We start from the raw sequence: 23,019 nt of genomic DNA on the forward strand, positions 1-23,019 counted from the left end.
CCCGGGGTGGGAGCTGCTCGTCTGCAGTCGTGGGGCACTGCGGGGCTCGGGGTCGGGCGGTGGGGCCGGGGGCTGGCTGTGACATTGGGGACACACTCGGATTGGCACGGACCGGCCTGGGACCACTGCGGATCAGACACGGCACCTCCACGGACCGGATCGGGACCCACGGCCGGGATCGGGCCCCCCCTGTTGCCATGGGAACGCGCCGGCGGCCGCCCCCACTGCGCGTCACGTGACCGCACCCCCCCTGCCGCCGCGCTCCCGTGTCACGTGGGCGCGCCCGGCGGCTCCCGGAAGTGCGTCACGGGCTCGGGCCTGTCTCCGTTGTCGGCCCGCTCGGAACTTCGGCGCGGCACAAACAGACCGGAGCGGCGGGCGGGGCCGTGAGTGCGGGGCGGGCCGGGCCGACCGGGCCGGGGCGGCGGAGGGGCCCGCGCGCTGCCAGCGGCGCCCGGGGCGGCGCGGGGTGGGGGCCGCGGCGGCGGCGGGCAGGGCCCGGGGGCGGTGTGAGGCCGGGATGCGGCCCGAGGGGGCCAGTGCAGCGAGGGGCGGCGGCGGCCTGGGGCGAGCAGAGGGAGGAGGGCATGGGGGCAGCAGGAGCTGCGGCGGCGCGCGCCGGGAGCGGGGCGCGGCGGGACAGGCCGAGCGCGGCAGCCCCGGGCAGGAGCCGCCGCCGTGACCTCGTGCTCTGCCCGCCCGGGGCAGCGCCGGGGCCGTCCGTGCACGCGGGCCGGTCACCGTCCTGTGCTCTCTCCCCGTGCCTGGGGCCGGGCAGCGGCGCAGGGCAGGCCGCGCGCCTGCCGGCTGCTGTCTGCCCGCTCTCATCACTGCCCGTGCCCAAGGCGGGGGTTGAAACCGGATGATCTTCAAGGTCCTCTTCCAACCCAAACCATTCTGTGGTTCTGTATTTGTATTCTGTATCCCCCAGACTGGGGGAGCTGGGCCTGCCGGGCTCCCCACGCAGCACGGAACTTGCTGCTGTCACGGTGTGTTGGGGACATGGTGATTTCCACACGGGTTGGAAACATTTTGTGTGGCAGTGCTGGATGGAGGAGCTGCCCCAAGGGGCTCTGTGCTCGTTCTGGCTCCACCCGTGTGTCAGGCATGCCAAGGAACTGAAGTAAAAGATAAGTTTGAGCCTTGGGATTTCTATCCCTCGGGAACAAGGAACAGAAGATGGCAAAAATGCACATGAGGGGTGTATTTCTGTTTCGGAACGTAGAGGAGCCAAAAGTAAATGGAAGGATGAGGCTGGGTGGATAGCCAACCTGTGCAGCTAGCCCTGTAAAGGCCTTTGGGCACTCAGGAGGAGTGCTGCAAGCAAGAATCAGGGAGCCTCTTCCTGCCAGGTGCTAAATGTGCCCCAGACATGAGGTGCAAATTGCATCTCATCGTACACCTTCTGCTGTCCTGCCCCAAGTGTTTACATCAACGCAGTCTGGTGCTGCCGTGAGGAGGGGTGGCCCTTCTCCCTGGCCTCTTGCTCCCTCTCCTCTGGCCAGTGAAAATGTTTGTGCAGTCCCAGCACAAGCTGGGTTGGGAAGCTGATCTGGGGCAAGACTTGGGAGAGAGCAGTTTTGCTCTGGCTGGTCTCTGGATCCTGCAGTCACATCGGCGCTTGCCCTGGTGCAAAGGCAGGGAGAGCAGAGGACAGGGAGGCACCTCCTCCTCCAGCAGCAGCATGGCCGGGCTCCCCTGGCCCGGAGGGTTGAGTAAGGGTTTGTAGGAGTGCCCAGCTCATCAGGTGCTTCCCAGAGGTTCACTTGGCATCCGGCCAGGGCGGCCTTCTGCCATCCCTCCCCTGCAGTGACTCCTGGTGTGCCAACAGGAGTGGTGCCAAAACCTCCGTGCTGCGCACCGAGGGCCGAACATCCTTCCTGAATATGTGTTTCCTGGTGGCAGAGAGGCAGAAAGTCTCCCGTTCACCTGTTCCTGAATCCCTGAATAACCTCTGCCAAAACCCCAAGGTGCCTGCAGTGGCCCCAGACTGCCATCAGTCTGGCAGCTGGAATTGGGCAGAGCTCCAGCCCCCTTGGTTCCTGCCTGCCATGAGGAATAACTGTCGGCAAAGGACCCGAGGGAGCAGAGCACTCAGTGAGGCATGAGAGCAGCAGGCTTCTCCTGGGGGAATGACAAGCAAGCACGCAACCCTATCTCTCCTGCTCACCCCTTCCTGGGTAGAGGCCTGTCCTTTCTCAGCGTCCAGGACCCTCCTCAGGGGTCACTCTGCCCAGCAGTTACCCTGTGCCACCCTTTTGGGTGTGCAGGAAGGAGGCAATGGAGCCTTGCTTGGCCCTGCACAGAGCAGTCAGTGCTGTTTGTCTCCCACTCCTCCTGGGGTTTTCACCTGAGATGTAAAAGAAATACAGCAAAAAAATGCTTTCACATGTTTGCCAAGCCCGGGTTACCTTCTTTAGCACCAGGAAACATCTGTAGCCAACCTGTTTGGGTGTTGCTGGGGACTGGAGCTGAGTGGCAGCATGCAGCTGCCATCAGAGGCTCAGGCTGGCGAATCACAGCCACATTTCCTGCTATGGGGGCCCTTTCCCATTCCTTCTGCAGTCATAAGTACTTCTGCATCCCGGGGAGACACAGCGTGTGTGCAGCAGCTTGAGGGTGATGCTGCTGCCCCCCCCACACTCTTTCAAGCTCTTTGGGACTGATACTGGGCCCTTCTCAGCATTCCAGTCTCCAGGTGATTTTGGGTGGCAGAAGTTTGTGCCCGGTGCTTGGGCTGCACTCAGCTTTTCACTTCTGGTTGTAGGGACAGGTTGGCCCGAAGTGAAGCAGTTTGGGTGCAGTGCCTGTTGTGGAACTGAGGGCAGGACAAGACTGCTTTTCTCTCTGGGATCCCTCATAGCTTGTGGCTACAACTCCACATTTGTGGCTACTTGTTGCCTCAAACGTTTCTAGAACAAAAATGCCCTGGCAACATGGGGTCGCAGCACAGAGCTGGCAGTTTCCTCCCTCTGACCAAGCACCTCCCTCGGATGTGCCTCCTGCCTCCGCCTGTGCCCGTGTGGAGTGTGGGGTCTGTGCTGGGTACACGGGTAAAGGAAGAACAGGGTGTTCCCGAGGGCACAGCTTGCCTTCCACTGAAGGAGGTAGGCTCAGATCAGGGCTAGACCGAGATGCCATGAGGCTCAGCTCCATGTCCTCAGACGGGAGCCGGGCTGTGGGAGGTGTGTGAATCAGCGGACCGGGGGCTGCGGCAGGCTGACGGCACCCGGGGGTGGGCACGATCCGCACCACTGGGTCTGTCTCCCCACAGCAAACCACCTCAGGCTGATGAGCGCTGGCAGGGCGTGCAGCCGGGGCAGAGAGGGAGGAAACCTTCCCAGCTCTCTCCTTTCACCACCTCCACGGAGGAACCTCGAGTGGGACTGTTTTCGGTGGGTTGTTCCAGCTTTCCTGTGTCCAGGCTGTGAACACCTGAGGGTGAAACTGCTGAGCCAAACAGACCAGCCCTTGGGCCAGCAGCTCCCAAACACCTCAGGGGAGCTGGCTTTGCAGGGAGGGCATGTCTGACGGGGCAGGGGTGAGCGCCCTGCGTGCCCTGCCCAGCCTGACCTATCCCTGGGGCACGAGGAGTAGAGGTGTCCTGTTTCCAGGCCAGGCCCCGCTGACGCTGTCTGTAAACTGACTGGGAGATAAATATGCAAGGTGCAGTCATGCTGGTTAAGCTCCCAGCTGGTGGGCGAAGGGGGGAGGAGCCCTGCTTTTGCCAGGGAGCTTCACTGTCATCTGTCACGGGAGACTGTCCCAGGGCCTGCTTCTGCTGCTCCCCTTTCTTCCTTCTTAGGGCGTTACTGGCTCCTGTTCTGGCCCTGTTACACAGGGGCACTGTTTGACTGAAATAGCTGTCGCTCCAAGCTGTGTTGCAGGCTGCCCTAGTTAACCCCAGAGGCTCAATTTTGCAAATCCAGGCCTCCTTGTGTCCTTGCCCTCAACTGTTCCACTGGGTGTTGTTAGCGCCAGCAGCTCCTCTGGGCCAGAGTTGCTATAGTGGGGGCCATGAGCATGACAATTGCTTTCCAGGTTTTTAATGCGTGCCACATACAGAAGACCCCTGGTTGTGTGTTGGGAGCTCTGACAGGCCCATGCTTTTGGCTGTAAGCATTGTAGCAGCTGTGATGAGGTAGGTTTCCTCACTGAGCCCTGCGTGGGGCTTCCCATAAACACTACAGTGAAAGTCATGTGAGGGCACTGGCCCTGGGGCAAAGAGCAGATCCTGATGCTGTTGGGCCTTCTCCACCTGCTCCTGCTGCCACGCTTGCTCTCTCCTCTCTTTAGGCCACTACTTCCTTGCCAGAGAGTTTGACCACAGAGAGTCGCCAAGATAGCTGGGCCAGGAAGAAAACGTCGCACCCCTGACCCAGACTCCATTACCGACCCCGGCGGGCCGTTTGTGTCCTCCAAACGGCTGAAAATGTCCAGCAGCACCAATGCCCCTGGCCAGAGGAGAGTGTCTCGGGGCTTGGATGATGCCACCAACAAGAAGAAGCAGAAGGATCGAGCCAACCAGGAAAGCAAGGAAGGTGAGAGCCCCTCGGCAGCGCTGTGGTGAGCAGGCCCGTGATGTCTCGGCCCTGCAGCCTGGGAGCCTCGCAGCCATCTGCTGCAGGATAAGCAGATTTGACTAATCACTTCCTGCAGCTTATGGCAACCCGTGTGATATGAGATCCTCTTCAACACAGTGTCCTCCCTGGACCTGTAGCCTCCTTCCTTTGGGCACTACTTAGCCTCAGTAATGTGAGGAAGGTTGGGCCTTGTTAGCTAAAGTCTGGAGTTGGCCTTAGTAGTTGTTTCTAGGCTCTGCTTTTGATCTAGGCTCTGCCTTGATCCAGAGGGAATGGGACTGAAGCCTATGGGTGCTCTTGCAGCTGGAGGCAGTGCTGCTTCTTTCCCATAGGTTTGCCGAGGCCAGATGTTGTGAGGCGGGGACTGGGTGTGCGGGGCCTGCGGGTGGGGCTAGTGCTTTAGCTTCTGAGTCAGGGCAGGGTGTGGCTGAGGTGAAATAGTTGCTGTAGAGTAATTCCTTCTGTAACTGCCATGTAACCAATGAAAAAAATGATGCTTCAGGTGCAGGGAGTGGCTGTGTGCCTGTGGCCCTGGAAAGCTACTTGATTTCTGTGCCTGCTCCGTTATGACTGTTGTAACCTCAAAATCACAGGGTGTTTTGTAGGCCAAGGTAAACGAGCACCTGCTGAGGTCTGTGCTGGAGCAGCCAGGTGCAGTCCCTAATGGAAATCCCATGGTGCAGAGCGCAGCACAGCGCCGTCTCTGACGTGGGAGGTGTGCTGTACCTGGAACATGGCAGGGTTCCTTAGGGGCGGCCTTGCTGCCTCTCTCCCCTCTGTGCTGGGGTGGTGAGGAGCTGGGGCAAGCTGTAGATCTCCCAGGCACTGCTGCCACTATGCTTCTCACACTGCCAGCCCCACTGGCACCTTTGCACCAGTGGCTGTGGTGGTCAGCAGAGGTTTCCTACTGGTTTGTAGCCAGTCATGGGAGGCAGTGACAGCTCTCTGAGCACTCTGGGGTGGAGACCACAGCTCCTGTTGCCGCTGTTTCTCTGCTCTGGGACAAGGTGCTATCGCTTTGAGTCTCTTGCCTGGCAGAGCTCACTATCCTGTGGGGGTAGAGCAGGTCCTGAGACACTTCTAGGTATTAGAGGTTATCCTGTGGGGAGCAGGGATTAGATGTCAGGTTGTTTTGGTTCCCCAGTCTGATCTGGAAGAAGGTTTTGGCTGTGGATGTTGGCAGCTTGTGCAGGAATGGAAATGTTAAAGTGCAGCTGGGCCACGTGGTTCTCTGGTTACAGCAGAGTTGGTTTGAGCACAACCAAACACCAGGTTCTTTCTGTCAGATCAAGACAGGACCCGTCTGTACAGCTGGAGGCTGGGGCCTGGTGCACTGAGCTGGGCTCTGCGTTGAGATGTGCCTCAAAGCAGCACTATCTGTGTGATGCAGTATTGTGTTGTTCTCACTGTGATGCTGCTTAAACTGGTGATGTGGCCCAGAGCAGCTGTCCTGGTGCTGCAGGCAGGCTTCTGGGGAAGGAGAAGTGTGAGGAAGCAGTGGAGGGAAATGAGCAGCACATGCAGAACAAAAGGCCTGCACACAGATTCAAGGGAGAAGAAGGTGATGTGTACAATTTTGGGTGCCAGCATGCTGGCTCATGCTCTGAGGTGACAGAATGACAGACCTGCCTGCGCTCTGCTTCTCGCCCACCAGTGTCTCGCCCTGAGCTCGAGCAGGCTGAGACTGCCCAGGAGAAGGACTCAGAGGAGGGTAAGTCGAGGTGTGCTCCAGCTGTCAGTGCATGGCCATGGAGTGCCCTTGCCAAGGGATCTGAAACGCTCACCTTGTCCTGGTCCAATACTCCGGCATTGAGCAGAGCTAACCTGAGCACTCCTTTGCCTCAGCGTTTATCTTAACAGGGTATGGCCTTCCCAGGGGTGGAGAAAGGTGCACGTGGTTGGGAAGGGCTGCCTGCAAGGAAGAGGCCCTAGGCATGAGGCAGGCTGCTTCTAACTCAGGTGTCATGGTGCCACTGAGCACAACCCTGGGATGCCTTGCTGCCAACACCTGTCCAGCTTGTTTCTGAGCAGGACATTGTGCTGGGCTGGGAAGATCCCGAGCCATGTCACCCTGTGGGCAAGGTTAGCTGGTTTCTGTCTCAGTCCAGCCTGCTTTGAGGCCAGAGTAGACCATTCTCATGCCACAGAGGGTAGAACAAAACTGCATGAAATCAAGGTGATTGAAATCACCTTTTTGTCTTGATGACGTCAGGGCATCACAAGGCCAGACCAGGAGCCTGACAGGCACACAGTGGAAGTTCTGCCTGCAGCAGGGTGTCACTGCTGCACTGTTGTCTCCCCAGGTGCAGTGTACTTGCCCGGCTGGCCGGCCTGCCCGTGTTTCAGTTGTGTTAGCCATGCTCACCTGGCAGGAGTACAGTGCTTTGATGGTTGCAGCTGGGCTGCTTGGTTTGCATATGCAAAGGGGAAGTGGCAATTTCTGATTGTGGTCAGAGTCCACTTTGAATCCCCCAGAGTAATTCTGTGGCTTCCTCGTTCCTTGAGAAAGCAGTAATTGCTTTGTCGTTGGCAGGAGCCACCCCTTCTTCCCAGCTGCCACTGCTGCATGTGGCAATGCCGGGAGCAGGGCTGCCTTTTTGATCTCTCCAGTTCCCACTGGGATTCACCTGCCCTGCCGCAACACGTGCTCTTGTTTGTGGCCTGTCTGACGAGGGCAGGTCCCATTTAATCGGCATGATCTGTGTTCCCTGTGCTGACCTCCTTAACCGAGCGTGTGTTTAGGCCCACATTCCCCAGCCAAGGAGTGGGCACTTCAGGCTCATGCCCCAGCAAGTGGGTGACACTTTCCTCCCTCTTCCTAGAGCTGCTACTGGACTGGAAACAGAATGCTGACGAGATCATTGTCAAGCTGAACTTGGGCAGTGGAGCTCTGAGGGTGGAGGATGTAGATGCTGATTTCTCCGACACAGGCTGTGTGCTCAAACTACCAGGTATGGGAATGGAGCGACTGCTGCAGACATTTCTCCATTGGGACTTGGCACAGCTCTGGGCCAAGCACGGGGTTGATCCAGGCAGGCATCAAACCTTTCCACCAGAGGCAATGCCCTGCTGTCAGCTGGCACAGCCTCAGCCAGCAGACAGGGCCCATAGGAGAGCATTCTAGAGCTGAGGAGGGCAGGAGCTGCCCTCGGTGCCAAGGGAACAAGTGCCCACTGCTGCGCCGGTGTGTCTTTGTCCCCTGCTTGCTGGGATGAATGAGTCAGCCCCGAGGTATCCTTTGGAAAAGTGACTGTGCCCCTGAGGGCAAGGAGGCACAGGGCCTTCCCTCTGGGAAGGAGGCCAGCCAGATGTACAAAGCAAATTCAGGGAAGCTGGCTGGAGCCCTAGAAGGCTCCTGGGGTATGGTGGCAGCTTGCCTGCAGCCTTCTTGGCTCTGAATGAGTGCTTCCTTCTTCCTGGGGGCAGGTGAAAGGGGGCTGTGGGTTAGGTGACAGCTGCCTGGAGCACTGCCTGAGGTACCCATTCCCCTCTGTTTACAGACGGGCGCCAGTGGAGCTGTCAGTTCTACGAGGAGATTGAGGGCTCCTGCAGCAAGCTCCAGTGCAAGAAGGGCAATTTTCTACAGCTTGTGCTTCAGAAGAAGATCCCACTCCATACCTGGTCTTCGCTTCTGGTGAGGAGGGGAGGATGTGCCTTTTCAGGGAGCTTATGGAGCGCTGGGGAGCTCGGGTGAGCGCTGAGCTCCCTGCTCTTGAGCCACCCAGGGGGAATGTGGGGCACATCTTGCATCCACAGATTGCATGAGCCAGCTTCCTTTGTCCCAGGGAGGACTGTGTCTTTGTGCTCCTGTTTCTGCTTGCCACATAGTGTCCAGGTTCTGGAACAGAGTCCTGGTGCACTCTGGGAAGGGAGAGTGAGGGTGAGGGGCTGGCAGAGAGCCTGAAAGGTGCTGCTACTTAAATACCTTCCCACTGTGCTGCACGGCTTTTTACAGAAAAGAAGGAAAGATGGATCCAAAGAGCTGACCAAAGGGGCCACGTGCTGGGAGAATGGGAAAGAGAAGGCTGCTTCTGCAGAGCTGATCTCTGAAGAGCCAAGAGCTGAAGGCACAGAGCCACCAAGATCCCGGCGGGAGCCCTCCAACCCCAAGCGTGCTCCGGGAAGAAGCGAGGCCCTGGGAGGAAAAAGCCCAGCCAGCCCAGGGACACAGAGTGGCCCCAGCGCCAAGCGGGCAGTATACCTCAAAGTAGCTCCAACTGAGGAGGAGCCGAATGCCAGAGTCACCGGGAGCACAGAGCCCAACAAAGGGCACAGCGGGAGGGCCGGGAGCCGCCGCAACGGCAGAGCCAGCCAGGTCGATGCGCCCACAGCCCTGGCGGACATTGCACTGCCACTGGAAAAGGTACCTGAGGACCTGACAGAATGGGGCACCCCTGCTGCCTCTGCCCCTGTGCAGGGGATGCAGGGCCTGTCCCTACCATTGAGATGGGTTCCGGGGTTCTGGGGGCTGATGTGAGGAACTGGCTGTGGTGGAGGAGAGGGCAAAGTGAGGGCCCTGCAGTCACTGAGCTGTGGTGCTAATGGGACTGAGCTGGGTGTGGGATGTGGGGGGCGAGTGGGCAGTGTGGAGCTGTGCCTGCCTGGCTAGCGCGAGCCAAGGTGAGTGGACCAGGGCAGCTCAGGGGTGATGGTGTCATGTTTCACTGTGTCCTTCTGTATTGAAAGGCTGTGGTTTTGGCCAAGGAGACTGTTCCAGTGGAGATGCCACCTCTTGCGGCTACCACAGAGGTGTTCCCCCACCATGTTGCTACTTGTGTGGAGAAGAGAGTCCTGCAGCCAGGCAGCCCTGCTGAGACCTTGCGGGGCCGGGACTGCACACCTGTGCTGGGAGAGAGCTCTAAGGCTATCCCAGTGGCCTCCCCTCCCCTGGGCAGAGATGGTGAGAAGAGGGATTGGTCCAAGGATGATGTGGCTCTGGAAGCAGCAGCTGATGGTGAGTGGCCAGAGCCCATGGGGTGAGCCTGGTCAGGAAGGTACATCTGCTCAGGACCTCTCCTGGGTCAGCTTGCAGCACTGTCTCAGCATGCAAGGAAGGTAACATCTCTCTCCCTGACTTTCCTTGATTAGAGCCAGAGCCTTTTGTGAGCCTGTCCTTTGTCAAGAATGACTCATATGAGAAGGGCAATGATCTGGTGGTGGTGCACGTCTATGTGAAGGAGATCCACAAGGAGACATCCAAAGTGTTTTTCCGGGAACAAGACTTCACACTGGTGTTCCAGACGAGGTACAAGTTTGCCTCAGGATAATGCCAGGCTGCTGCAGATCTCCTGGTTGCAGCTGGCTACTTATTTGTTCACCTCTGCTCACTTCCATTTTCTCTGCAGTGACACAAACTTCCTTCGCCTCCATCCTGGCTGTGGGCCCCATACAGTGTTCCGGTGGCAGGTGAAGCTCAGGTATGGTTCCTGTCCTTCTAATCCACACCAGGGCAAGGGAGCTGAGAGTGCAGAGCTGGAACAGGAGCCAGTCCCAGATGGTGACTCTGTGCAGGGAATGCTCGTTTCTGCACCTGGGCGTTTCCCTTACACCGTGTTGCACTAGTACCCCAAGTCTGGATTGCCTTAGCTGTATGCTGGCTCAAAGGCAAGGAAGGGAAGGAAATCCTAGTGTCTCCTTGCCTGCAGTTCGCTCCCAACGTGTTCTAGAGCTCTTGGGGACAGAGCCATACCAGCCAGTGTGTGCTCTGGGCTGTATGTGCAGCAGGAGGGGGCATGTGGAGCCAAGCAGAATGGGTCTGTCAGGAAAGGGGCCCTCTGTGTGCTCAGTGAGGCCAGGCTCAAGGGTTTCCACCCTGCTTTGCCATGGCTGCCTCGGGATCAATGCTAGCAGTGTCCCTACTGCCTGGAGGCCATGGCTTTGCCTTGCAAAGGCTTTGGCATGTCTGAGGCTGCTGTGGGATCTGGGGCATCCCTGACTTGCTGTGTGTCTTGCAGGAATCTTATTGAGCCGGATCAGTGCACATACAACTTCACAGTGTCTCGCATCGATGTCTGCCTGAAGAAACGCCAGAGCCAGCGCTGGGGGGGGCTGGAGGCTCCAGCCACACGAGGTCTGCACCCTGCCTTGTCCTGCCTGCCACCCCAGTGGGGCACAGGCTCTCCTCACCACTGGCAGCTGCCGGTTGGTGCTGGATCCTCTAGCATGGGGCTGTGGGGAAAGAGAGGGGCTGAGCGGGTGCAGGTAGGAGGGGTGTGGGGCAGGGCAAGCCCAGTGGTAGGGGAAGGGCACTGCTGTTCTCCTTGCTCATGGGATAGAGGGGTAGGAGAGAGCCTGTGTGTGAGCATGGACTGAGCAGCTCAGCTCCGCCGTGGGCAGTGCGCGGTGCTGCTAACCACAGGCCCACCCTTCCCCCTTTTTAAGGTGCAGTGGGTGGTGCAAAGGTTGCCATGCCTACAGGCCCTACCCCTCTGGATAAGAACCCTCCGGGCAGTAACCAACACCCCCTGTCCAGCAAGGAGGAGGCCCGAACCAGTGACAAAGAGAAGCCACGTGTGGAAGATGGGGGTCTGGATGGTGTGGCAGCCCGTACAGCCTCAGAGCACGTGGCAGTGAAGCAAGAGCCACACATCCCATCGGTGAGTGGGGCCACACTGGATCTGACCCGGGTGGAGAAAAGAGGGATCCCGCCTCCACAGTGTCGCTCTGGAGACTGGCAAAGTATTCCTGGAGGAGGAGGTGGCACTCCTCAGTCATAGATGGCAGGATTAGGGGCAGCGGTTGGCCTGTCTATCCCAGTCCTGGTGGGAGATATTGTGATGGCTCCAGCCCTCTCTGAGGGGTTTCTTGGGCTTTTGGGTTCCTGTGGTGTTCCCGGAGAGACCCCCCTGAGCACATCACCCTGACACCTGCCTCTGCTTGGCAGCCTAAACCAACGTGCATGGTGCCACCGATGACACACAGCCCGGTGAGTGCCGAGAGTGTGGAGGATGATGAGGATGAGGATGAGAAGAAGAAGGTCTGCCTGCCTGGCTTCACAGGGCTGGTGAACCTGGGCAACACCTGCTTCATGAACAGTGTCATTCAGTCCCTGTCCAACACCCGGGAGCTGCGTGACTACTTCCATGGTGAGCCCACGTCGGGAGCCCGGCAGGGCCTGGCCACTCAAATGCTGCGCCCTCACTCCTGCATCTCTTACAGATCGGTCCTTTGAGTCGGAAATCAACTACAACAACCCTCTGGGGACGGGGGGACGCCTGGCCATCGGCTTTGCCATGCTGCTTCGGGCGCTGTGGAAGGGCACACACCATGCCTTCCAGCCCTCCAAACTGAAGGTAGGACTCCTGGCACTGGCACTCCGCAGCTGCTGTGAGTCCCCAGAACTCCTGTGTGGGCACCTGCCTGCCCTGCTAGTGCCACAGAGAGTTGGGTGGGTGTGGGTGGGTGCAGCCAGGGTTTGTACATGGGGCAGGCAGCACTGCCGGGGGGCTGCTAGCCAGCCCTGACTGCTGTGCTCCCTGCAGGCAATTGTGGCCAGCAAGGCCAGCCAGTTCACTGGCTATGCCCAGCACGATGCTCAGGAGTTCATGGCCTTCCTGCTTGATGGCCTGCACGAGGACCTCAACCGCATCCAGAACAAGCCCTACACAGAGACTGTTGACTCGGATGGGAGGCCCGATGAGGTGAGGTTGTCCCTCCCCAAAGTCACTGGGAGAGCAGCCTGGGTGGTTTATCAAGGTGCTGAGCCCTTTCCCCCCACAGGTAGTAGCTGAGGAGGCTTGGCAGCGACACAAGATGAGGAACGACTCGTTTATAGTAGACCTCTTCCAGGGCCAGTACAAATCCAAGCTGGTGTGCCCAGTATGTTCCAAGGTAGGGCAGCTCCGGATGTTCTGTCTCTGTCCATGCTGTGCCAGCAGCAGGCTCCTGACCCTCAGAGCACACAGGGCAAGGCTAGATCTCAGATCCACTGGATGTGCTGCCCTGCTGATCTCAGCCACGAGGACTTCCCACAACTGAGTGCTTTTGCATCTGCAGGTGTCTATCACCTTTGACCCCTTCCTGTACCTCCCCGTGCCTCTCCCACAGAAGCAAAAGGTGCTGACTGTCTACTACTTTGCAAAAGAGCCACACAAGAAGCCCATCAAGGTAAAGGACACCACCTACCCTGAGAAGGCTCCTGGAGGTGCCCTGGCCAGCTGGTCTTGTGCCAACAGGCTAAGCCTTGTGTTAAGTAAGGGCCCACATACCTTGGTGTGGTGTGACTGATGTGGCACTTTGTCGGTGGCAGTTCCTCGTGAGTATCAGCAAGGAGAACTCCAGTGCCATGGAGGTGCTCGAGTCAGTGGCCCACAGTGTGCGTGTGAAACCAGAGAACCTGCGCCTGGCAGAGGTGAGAGTGCTTAAGCTGGGGAGAGTGCTTAAACATAGGAGTGAGCCATGGGCTGCTTTTGTGGGTGTCCTGGCTCCCACAGCCCTGCAGGGAGTATGGCCACTGACAGTCACTTGCCCATATCCAACATGTCTGTGGGATGGATTTTGTCCATGGGTGGCAGTGTCATGGGCAGGGTGCTGCCAGGCAGATCCCTGCTCCAGAGGGCTGGTCAGCTGCAGTAGGGCCTGGGATGTCCCTCTTTCCCTGGTGAGATGGTGAGCTGAGGACAGCATCCCTGAGCTGCTGCTGTTCCCGCAGCTCACTGTGGGGCTGAGGTCCGTGGCTGTCTTGAGGAGGGGATGTGTGGGGCAGCCCTCACACAGCCATGCTCTACTGCTTTCCTGGCAGGTGATCAAGAATCACTTCCACCGCATGTTCCTGCCGTCCAACTCGCTAGACATGGTCTTGCCGACAGACCTGCTGCTCTGCTTCGAGGTGCTGTCCCCAGAACTGGCCAAGGAGCGGGTGGTGGAGCTTCAGGTCCAGCAGGTGAGAGGGGATATTGGGACTTCTGGAAGGCATGCAGGGAGGCTGAGCCGCAAGTGGGACTGAGCCAGAAGGGCAGAGCTGTACACAAGGGTGACTAGCTGCAGCAAGAATGGATGCCCACTGAGGCTGCCTTGTCTTGCCCTGATGCCCTTCCCTGTCCAATGGGCTCTTTCTCCTGCAGCGTCCACAGGTGCCCAGCGGTCCCGTCGCCAAGTGTGCAGCCTGCCAGAAGAAGCAGCTGCCAGAGGATGAGAAACTCAGGCGCTGCACGAGGTGCTATCGAGTCGGTTACTGCAATGTGTGAGTTGGCTTGGTGCCTGGCAGGGGGGAGGGTCTCCTGCTCTGAAAGGCTGAATGGGAGAGCGTGGCCTAATGAGAGAAGGTGGGATGGGTCTGGCCTTTGGGAGGGAACCAGGTGGGCTTGCGGTGCTCCCCTTATCCCTAGCACACCCCTTTTGGCCCTATGCTGCTCCTGCCCAGGTTGGTCATGGCTGCTGGGTTCAGCAGGGGCCATACATGTTACAGGGCATGTCAGAAAACACACTGGCCAGACCACAAGGCTTCGTGCCGCCCCGAGAACATCGGTTTCCCCTTCCTCATCAGCGTGCCGGAGTCCCGCCTCACCTACGCCCGCCTGGCCCAGCTGCTGGAGGGCTATGCAAGGTGAGAGTCGAGGGTAGGAAGGTGCTTCTGCCCTGGAGCTGAGCTCAGCCCTGTGCCTGACCAGCTCTAACTCCCACCTCCTTGCCCAGGTACTCAGTCAGCGTGTTCCAGCCTCCGTTCCAGCTAGGACGGATGTCACCGGAGCAGGGGCTGCAGCCTCTGCACTCGGACAAGCTGGAGCCCTTGGCCAAGAGCAGCTGTGCAGCAGCCACCTCTGCCTCTGAGCTGGGGGAGGGGGACAGGGCTTCCAGCCTCCTGCAGGAGCCCCCACTCTCACCAGCTGTGCCTGAGCTACACCCGGAGATGGGGGACACTGGCACTGTCCGGAGCAAGGTTCTGACAGCCAGGAGTTCCCTGCTGAGCTTGGATTCGGGCTTCTCTGAGCACATGGAGTCACAGGGTGACAGCTGTTGTGAGAAGGAGCCATCCTATGAGAGAGCCATCAAGCCAGAAGGTAAGAGGTGCTGCAGTGCTAACTGTGTCTGTGGCAGGAGCCCAGGCAATTCTCCCTCCTTGGGGTGACCTCCCACCACAGCATGTGTTCTCCTCTTGAGAGCTTGCTCTGGAGACTCCTGGGGACACAAATGAGGCCATGGGAGCTGTCTTTTGGCAGTGTTGCCTCACCTGAAATGCCTTCCTGCCCACGCTCTGCCTTGCCCTGGCAAGGTGCAGGGAGTAGAGCAGAGACCTGATGAGGAGAGAGGCTGGAGCACTGTGTTGCTGTGGGAGGGGTGGGAAGGCAGGGGCTGGCAGAAATCTCGAGTCCCGTGGGAGCAGGGCAGAGCTGGTGCGGGCTGTGAGCCCCCGGGGGCTGTGAGCGAAGCACTTCCCTCGCTCTGACTCAGCTGCATGGGACCAGCCTCTCGCGCTCGGCTGCCTGGCTGTCACGTTTCCAGACACTCATCTCAGGATGGCAGCAATGTGCAGTGAAGGGGCAAGGCAGGCAGAGGAGCACAGCTTGCCAGGGGCAGGCGCCTGCTAAAAATAGTCAAGGACACGGGGCACGTGGTTGTGTCCCTTCAAGGCCGTAGCATGTGAGGTGGGGGTGGGGGCACTGCAAATTCTTGGCCCCTACGCAGGGCAGACAGGCAGTGCCACCACAGATCTGTCCCTGCCTGTTCACAGCTGCCATCCCTGGGTACCAGCACACTTCAGACTCGCTGAGTGCCCGCGCCACACAGTTCTACATCAATAAGATCGATGCTGCCAACCGAGAATACAAGCTTGAAGATAAAGGTGAGCCCTGGAAACCACCACCTTCATCCCTTATAGCCTCTGGCAGGCTGGTGGATCTGCCTGGCCAGGGTGCCACAGCCTCCCTGGCACAAGGTGAACCCAGATGTGATGGCGGCCCAGATTGGACAGTGAAAACTGCATCTGACACAGGGGAGGGAAGGGCTCTGCTGCACACAGCCTCTGTCTGGAATCTCTTCTTGAGCATGACATTCCTGCTTTCCTCAGCAAATAGGTCAATTCCTTCCAACCACCTGTGTCCGCAGGGGGTCTGTGATCTCTGGGTCACCTCTTGTCTGAGTGGGATGCCCACACCCAGTGCTGATTGTGTGGGTGCTGTTGATGAGATGGGCTGTGCCAGCTTTGTGCCCTGCTGGCCAAGGGGTTCTGCTGCCCTGGCATGGTGAACCTGGCTGGGAGACACCTACCTTTCTGGGAGCACTGTGTGATCTCTGTATTGAGCTGGGATGGACAAGACTGCTCCGAGCCCCAGCAAGGGTGCCTGGTCCAGCCTGGTAGGGCCAAGTGTGTGAGGTCTGTGCCCCTTCACAGGTGACACACCCCTGGAGCTGACAGACAACTGCTCCCTCGCCCTGGTGTGGAAGAACAATGAGCGCCTGAAGGAGTTTGTGTTGGTGGAATCCAAGGAGTTGGAGTGTGTGGAGGACCCAGGCTCAGCCAGTGAAGCAGCCCGGGCTGGTCACTTCACCCTGGAGCAGTGCCTCAATCTCTTCACCAAGCCCGAAGTCCTGGCCCCAGAGGAAGCGTGGTGAGGAAGGCAGCAGGGTGGGTTCCAGCCCACAGGCCCAGGCAGCAACGGGGGTTTCCTAGGAGCTGCTCGGGCCTGCATACTGTTTCTTCTGGCAGCCAGGAGCGCTGGGCTGGCCTTCCCTGTGCGCTGGGGAGGGCAGCCATAAGCCAGCAGGGAGCAGTGCCAGTGCTCTGCAGGACTGTGCTGGCCTGCCCTTGATGGAGAAGGCTGAGCCCTCCTGCATCCCCTCTGCCAGCCCCACATGTGGGGACCCTGGGGCTGGGCTGTGCTGCGAGGCCTGAGGCTCTCCCCATACCGGTAACGAGCACACTCTTCCTTCAGGTACTGCCCCAAGTGCAAGCAGCACCGCGAGGCCTCCAAGCAGCTGATGCTGTGGCGGCTGCCCAACGTCCTCATCATCCAGCTCAAGCGCTTCTCCTTCCGCAGCTTTATTTGGAGGGACAAGATCAATGACATGGTGGACTTCCCTGTCCGGTGAGGGCCTGGGGGATGACGTGGCCACTGCCTGTGCTGACCTGCAGCATGGCCTCTCCCTGCCTAACGCTGATTACCTCTGACTGTCCCTGTGTCTCTCCTCAGGAGCCTGGACCTGAGCAAGTTCTGCATTGGCCGGAAGGGTGAGCAGCAACTGCCTATGTATGACCTGTACGCTGTGATCAACCACTACGGAGGCATGATTGGGGGGCACTACACGGCGTACGCCCGCCTGCCCAACGACAAGAACAGCCAGCGCAGCGACGTAGGTGAGGATCCGCCACCCTTTCCACTCCCCTGCTGCTGCGGGTATGACCTGTCTGTTGGATTAACCCTTCTCTCCTCTCAGGCTGGCGGCTCTTTGACGACAGCACAGTCACCACCGTGGATGAGAGCCAGGTGGTGACCAGATACGCATATGTTCTCTTCTACCGCCGGAGGAACTCTCCCGTGGAGAGACCCCTGCCAGGGCACCCCTCAGACCATCGCACTGAGCGCACCCCCTCTGCCGAAGCTGCTGCCAGCCAGGTGAGCACTCGTGTCCCTTTTGACACTGTTTGAGCTACAGAGCCTTGAAACGTGCCCAGGTGCCCACGTGCAGGGCCTGGCCCGTCTCTGTCCACACCCACGGAACCTTGGCACAGCTGCGGTGCAGTGCCTGCACCCGTTTGGTACCAAAGAGCTTGCACCAGCCAGGCATTGGAGCCTGTCTTGCCTTATTGTCACTGTGAGCTTGGTACAGTCCCTGTCCTGAGAGATCACGAGAGAGCTGGTTCCCGTCATCAGAGTGGGAGCGCTGGGGGGAGGGCATTGGAAGAGGCAGAAAGGGCCCAGCCTCGCCAGGGTCTGCACTGAAGGAGGGTTGTGAGCAGTGCAGTAGGTGCTGGCTGTGTCAGGGAGCAGTGAGAACCTGCCCTCTGCAGCCACTTTCGAGGCAGAGTGGGGGACACTTTCTGCTGGGGCCCAGCTCGGGGCCAAGCTAGGTGCAAAAAAGGCAAATGCCAGTGCTGAGCCAGAGGCCTGGCAGCCTTCACAGGGTGCTGGAGAGAAACCTGCTGGAGAAACTGTTGTTGGGTGGCCTGGGAGGGAGGGGAGGAGGAAGGGAGCCGGGCTGGGCCAGACGGCAGGGTGCTCTCAGCGTGCAGTGGCAGGGAATGGTTGGGCTGATCTTTGTGTGAATGTCAAAGAAAGGCCCAGGCTGGGGCACAGTAGAGTGCCCACCTGGGCAGTCCCCCTGCATCATTGTGCTGCAGAGTTTCCCTCTGTGCTCGGCACTCCTGTGGCCCCACAGGATCTAAGGACAATGCTCAGCTCATCTCTGGCATGACTGCACGTGTGTGCCCTGAGGGGCCCTTCTGGCCTGGCCCCCCTGTCTGTCTGGCTCGTGCAGCCCTTGACCCGGTAGTGGTTAGGCATCTTGGCTCTGCCATCTGGGGACAGGAGCTGCCCGTCCCTGAGGCCAGGGGGGCTGTCTGGCATGTTGGTGTTCACCTGCCTGGGCTGTTCTTGTCCTGGGGGACTGCACGTGTCCTGGAGCAGCTCCACTCGCTGGGGGCGGCCTGAGCAACAGGAGAGCTGTGCTGCTCCTCACACACCGGCAGTGGGAGCCTTCAGGGGCCCAGCTGGCAGCGAGGCTTACCGTATGCCCCATGGCACTGGGGCTCATCGGGTCCCCTCGTGGTAGTGGGCCCCTGGCTGCGCTGGATCCCCTGCAGCGATGGGATGCATTGGATCCCACTGGGGCTCAGCAGGTCCCAGAGCACCTTGGACCACCTGGACCCTCCCAGGCACGGGGTGCCCTCCAAAGACCTGCACCCCGACTGGTTGCTCTGCATGATCACGATCACCGACATGAAGGGCCAAGCTGTGACTGGCTGCCTGTGGATAATCCTCCTGGAAGCTGGGCTGCAGTTGGTTGTCGGAGCATTCCCACTCACCAAAGCAGAGCTGTGACTGGCTGTGCTGTGACTGCACCTCCTGCTCCTGCTGCCCCAGCTGGCTCTGGATTGGCTGTCATCCGAAAGATCCTGTTGGGATCACAGAAGCTGGGCTGCGATTGGCTGCTGCCTGCTCCCTTGCCACCTGGACCCACCAATACCAGTGCATCTGCTCCACCGGGATCCAGCTGCCTGCTTCGTTCCCTGCAGTCCCATGAAGACCCTGCCCGGCAGCTGCCCATGCTCCCTCCTGCAGAGCCACCCACCAGAGCACCACACACCGGAGACCCTGAAGAGCCGCGGGGGCGGGCGTGACCGCGACGGTGCTGCATGGGGAGGCGGGCTGGCTGGGCACGGGGCTGGGCTTGCAGGCAGCCGCCTGCCCCGGGGGATGGAGAGGGGTGTTGCCCGTTGTGTTCTCCAAGTGCTGACGCAGGTTTCCACATCGCAGGCTTCTCTGATCTGGCAGGAACTGGAGGCTGAAGAACAAGAGCTGCAGCTTGAGGCACCCCAAAGGCCTTCAAGAAACTCCTGGAGGCCCCGTGGCCAGAAGCGAAGTCCGGGCACCCCCCAGCACCCTGATGAAGGCTGCGTCAGATACTTTGTCCTGGCCACCACGGCCGCAATTGTGGCTCTCTTCCTGAATGTCTTCTACCCACTCATTTACCAGCCCCGCTGGAGATAGGCATAGGCGCGTGGCCAGCTGCAGGAGCAGGGCCGCCAGGGCACGCGCCGTCCTAGGATGCTACGCGACCAAGACATCGGGCAGCAGGACAGAAACCTCCGGGAAGGACTCGCCAAGGGAAGCATGGGGCCGTCGGCTCCTGCCTGTCTGCTCTGGCATCTCCTGTGCCAGCTGGCAGGGCTGTGTGGCCAGCCCGCTGCCTTGCCAAGGCGCAGCCCAGAACCAGGAGCTCCTCTGCCCTCCCTTACTGGGAGTGGGGCAGACCTCATGGCTACCTGCTGCACAGGAAGGGACATTGCTGCTGCAGCGCAGCTGGGACCTGGGACCCCCATGGGCACATCGACTATCTCTGCTTGGCTCCCAAGAAGGAACTGGAGACCTGCCGAGAGGCTGCAGCAAGGGCAGGATGCCCTGACATGGGTCCTGGCTAGCCACCCCTCTCAACTGTGCTGCTGCAGGAGTCTAGAGTTCCCTCTGGGCTGGCGCGACCCGTGGCTCCTTGGCCAGCCCAGTCCTGCCAGCCTCCCGCTGAGCCTTCTGATGCCAGCTGCCTGTGCACCAGGAGTTGTGTGCACCGCACTCCTGTGCTGGGGCTGAATGGGCTTGTCACTGAGGGCTTGTGTGCTTCTCTGCTCAGCCCTGGACGGCTGCTGGGGAGAGAGCCTGGCAATCCGGACTGGGGTGCCCATGGTGAGCACCTGCCTCTGGGCTGTTGGCTCCCACTAGTCCTTGGGGCTGTGGGCTGTCAGCATTTGGGGACGTTGGTCTCTGCCGGGGGAGTGTGGTGCAGCCCCTCATTTGTGAGGGGACTGGCTGCCCATGCTACGGGAGAGGCGTGGGGTCGGGGAGCACAGGTAGGATCTCAGTGCGTTAATAAAAGCCAGGTTTTCCAAAGAGATGCAGCATCCCTGTCCTGTGTGTTGGAACTTTCACACAGAGGCAGGGACCCTGCACTGGGGTCACCTGAGGCCACTCTGTGGCCCAGCTGGCACCAGGACTGTTCCTTGTGCTCTGCTGGGTGCCTGGTGCACCCTGTGTGGCAGCGGGCTCAAGGGAAAGCTCTGTCTGCCAGTGCCATGAGGCACAAGCTGGGCTCTGGTCCCAGCTGTGGGGCGGTAGCCCTGTGGGACACGTGCAGGGCGTGGGGTGCCCAGCGGGGCCGGCAGCAGGCACTCCCCTGGGACTGGAGCACAGGCTGCAGCTTCAGCGGTGTCTGACATTGAGACGTGTTGCCCTTGGCTCAGCGTGGCTCAGACAGCTCTGGCATATTTGGGTGTGGAAGGTGACTTCAGAGCCCTGTGACTTTCTTTTCCGTCTCTGCTACTGTCCTGCTGGCAGTGCCCTTGGCTGGCTTGGGAAGGATGCTTGGCAGGGAAGGGGTTCACCTGCATATTAGGTTGGGGCTTGAGCCGAATTCCCCCCACCTCTGTCCCACACCCCTCCTCCACATGTGCCGTGGTTTATTCCCCGCCCAAGCCGGTCCCAGCCAGGGAGCCCCGGCAGGGCTGTGCCGTGGTCATGAGGTGCCTGTCCTGGAACAGTCGCCTCATTGTCTGCAGCCCTGGGTCTCGGCGGCTTCCCTCGCTCGCCCACGGTGCTGGCCTCGTGGGGCTGAGTCAGTGCCCGGCGCCGGTGGGCTGACCTCTGCTCCAGCTGGCGCTGGCGCCGCAGGGTTGGGGCCCACAAGCTGCTGCCTGCACCTGCCTGCCCTCACCGGCGGTGGGTGGCCCCTGGTAAGGCCCGAAAAGGTGCTCTCAGCCCTGGAAATCCCTTCTGGTCCTGCGCTGTTCCTCGGGCCCCCAGCAGGTGCTGGCAGCCTGCCTGTGTCCCCTCGCTGCTGCCTGTGCTGAGCTGTGGGGCTCTCCTCCAACCGGCACTGGCTACAGCAGCCCCAGGGCAGGAGTGTGCTGTGGCCTGGCTCTCCTCAGGTGGGCAGGTTGGGGTTGCCTCCAGGGGCCTTGGGCATGCTGCTCCCCCCTGCCCTGCTGTGAGGGAGCTGCTGCTCTCCAAACCCTGGGGCTGCACATGCTGCATGGGGTCTCTACCCCAAGGGGCTGTGTCCCCTCAGGCACCCCTCCAGCCCCCCCAGAGCAGGGAGGGAGATGGGTGGGCAGGGTGCAAGTCTCCCTCTCATGCGCTTGGTCGTCTCCCTCTCATGCTCACCTTCTGCTTGCAGGGACTGCCCCCAGTGCCGTTCGGATCCGGCCTGGCCCCCGAAGGAGCCCCGCCGCTGGCTGCGGAAGGCCTCCCCGAGCGCTTCGCCAGCCCCGCCGAGCGCCCGGCCCCGTCCTACAGCAGCATGGAAGAAGTCGACTAGGGTGTCATGGGGTGCCTGCCCCGGGGGTGCGGGCCGGGCCAGGCACTAGGGGGTGGGGGGACGGGGGGAGGTCAGGGTTTGTCCTGCGCTCATTAAACTCACTGAATTCCACTCGCCTCTGCTGCCTGCTGTCCCCTGGGACCTCTGGTCTCTGGCAAGGCCCCCTTCCCCCGCCCAGGGCACCATGGCCCCAGTGTGCTGCTGGTACTCCCAGCAGCCTGCTGCTCCAGGTGCCCTTGTGCTCTGTATCCCTTGGTGTGACTTGGTGGTCACAGTCCCCTAATGTCCCACAGGGACCAGTGTTTCTTGGTGCCCTCCACTGCCGGCTGCACTCTACAGCAGTGGAGGGACACAGTGTCCTCTGGTGCCTGCTGCCTCTCCTTACGCTCTGCCACTGACTGCACCCTGTTGTCTCGTGTCCCCGGTGCGATCTTGCCGCCTTAGTGCCTGGTGTCCCCTGCTGTGCCCTGGTGCTGGTGTGGTGGGACTTGCAAGTCCTGGTATGCACTGAAGTGCTCTGTCCCCTGTTCGTCCCCGAACAGTGTCTTGTCGCCTGCTGTCCCTCGTGCCCCCCTCCCTGGTGTCCCCTGGTGTGCCTTATTGCTTGCTGTCCCTAGCGCCCCGCTCCCTGGTGTTCCCCGCTCTCCCTAGTCCCCCTGTCCCCCGTTGCCACTCTGTCCGTCGCTGTCCCTAGTGCCCGGTGTCCACTCGGCTGTGCTCTATCCCCCGGCGCCCCCCGCCTCGCCCCCGTGCCGGTGCCAGAGCGTCGGGACTGCAAGTCCCGTCAAGCCGCGGGCGGTTGGCGCGGCCAATGGGGCTCGGGGGGCGGTGCGGCCGGTCTCTGCCTCCGCCGCCGCCCGGTGCCGCGGCGCAGAGAGCCCCGGAGCGGCCGCGCGGCGCCGGCCCCGCAGCCCGGCTCTGAGCCGCCCGCCCGGCCCGGCCCGCCCCGCCGCGCCCCGCCGCCCTCAATGAGGTTCTTCCGACTCACCTTCAAGTGCTTCGTGGATTGCTTCTGAGCCCCCCTCGGCCACGGAGCCGCCCCCGACCCGCCCCCGCTCCCCGGCCCCCCGCGACATGCCCCCCGTCCCCACCGACACGGCCGCCCCGCAGCCGCCCGACGCCCCGCGACGCGACGCTGCTGCCGCTGCCGCCGCCACTGCCGCGGCCGCCGCGGCCCCCACGGGCTCCGGTAAGCGGGGAGCGCCGGGGAGGAATGAGCTTGGGGAGGGGGAGAGAGGGGGCCCACGGCCACGCGCGACCGCGGCGCGCCCCCTCCCGCCGCCGCGGGGTGAGTCACCGCTCTGCATTGTGACGTCACGCGCCGGCCTGACATCTGACGTCACGCCCATACGCGCGGAGAGGGGCGCGCGGGGGGGGGAAGCGCTTCCCCCCCCCCCCCCCCCCCCCCCGGCGCGCGGGGCGGCGGGGGGGGGGTCCCCCCCCCCCCCCCCCCCCCCCCCCGCGCGTGGGGGGG

General features: G+C 60.9%; 1 protein-coding gene across 9 annotated transcripts; it reads left to right on the top strand.

Moving 5' to 3' along the window:
• Nucleotides 1-272: 272 nt before the first annotated feature.
• USP19 (ubiquitin specific peptidase 19) lies at nt 273-21,637 on the top strand. 9 transcript variants are annotated; one of them, XM_017820638.1, is made up of 29 exons: nt 304-386; nt 3,275-3,395; nt 4,042-4,141; nt 4,297-4,541; nt 6,238-6,294; nt 7,406-7,534; nt 8,084-8,217; nt 8,539-8,946; nt 9,270-9,537; nt 9,672-9,828; nt 9,929-10,000; nt 10,538-10,653; nt 10,965-11,179; nt 11,467-11,668; nt 11,742-11,875; nt 12,065-12,223; nt 12,303-12,413; nt 12,579-12,689; nt 12,832-12,933; nt 13,324-13,464; nt 13,646-13,764; nt 13,990-14,127; nt 14,217-14,581; nt 15,253-15,363; nt 15,913-16,129; nt 16,454-16,606; nt 16,712-16,875; nt 16,956-17,134; nt 18,995-20,124. In XM_017820638.1, exons 4-29 carry the CDS (start codon nt 4,433-4,435, stop codon nt 19,226-19,228), a joined length of 4,305 nt encoding a protein of 1,434 aa, XP_017676127.1. In that variant the 5' UTR covers nt 304-386; nt 3,275-3,395; nt 4,042-4,141; nt 4,297-4,432; the 3' UTR covers nt 19,229-20,124. The 9 variants fall into 9 exon arrangements, with proteins under 9 accessions (XP_017676128.1, XP_017676134.1, XP_017676135.1 ...); XM_017820645.1 differs by lacking the exons at nt 3,275-3,395; nt 18,995-20,124 and adding an exon at nt 21,405-21,637 and having other exon boundaries at nt 289-386; XM_017820646.1 differs by lacking the exons at nt 3,275-3,395; nt 18,995-20,124 and adding an exon at nt 21,405-21,637 and having other exon boundaries at nt 289-386; nt 10,971-11,179.
• Nucleotides 21,638-23,019: the final 1,382 nt, after the last annotated feature.

This window comes from Lepidothrix coronata, unplaced genomic scaffold (genome assembly GCF_001604755.1).
Source record: "Lepidothrix coronata isolate B3197 unplaced genomic scaffold, Lepidothrix_coronata-1.0 Scaffold84, whole genome shotgun sequence".
NCBI lineage: Eukaryota > Metazoa > Chordata > Aves > Passeriformes > Pipridae > Lepidothrix > Lepidothrix coronata.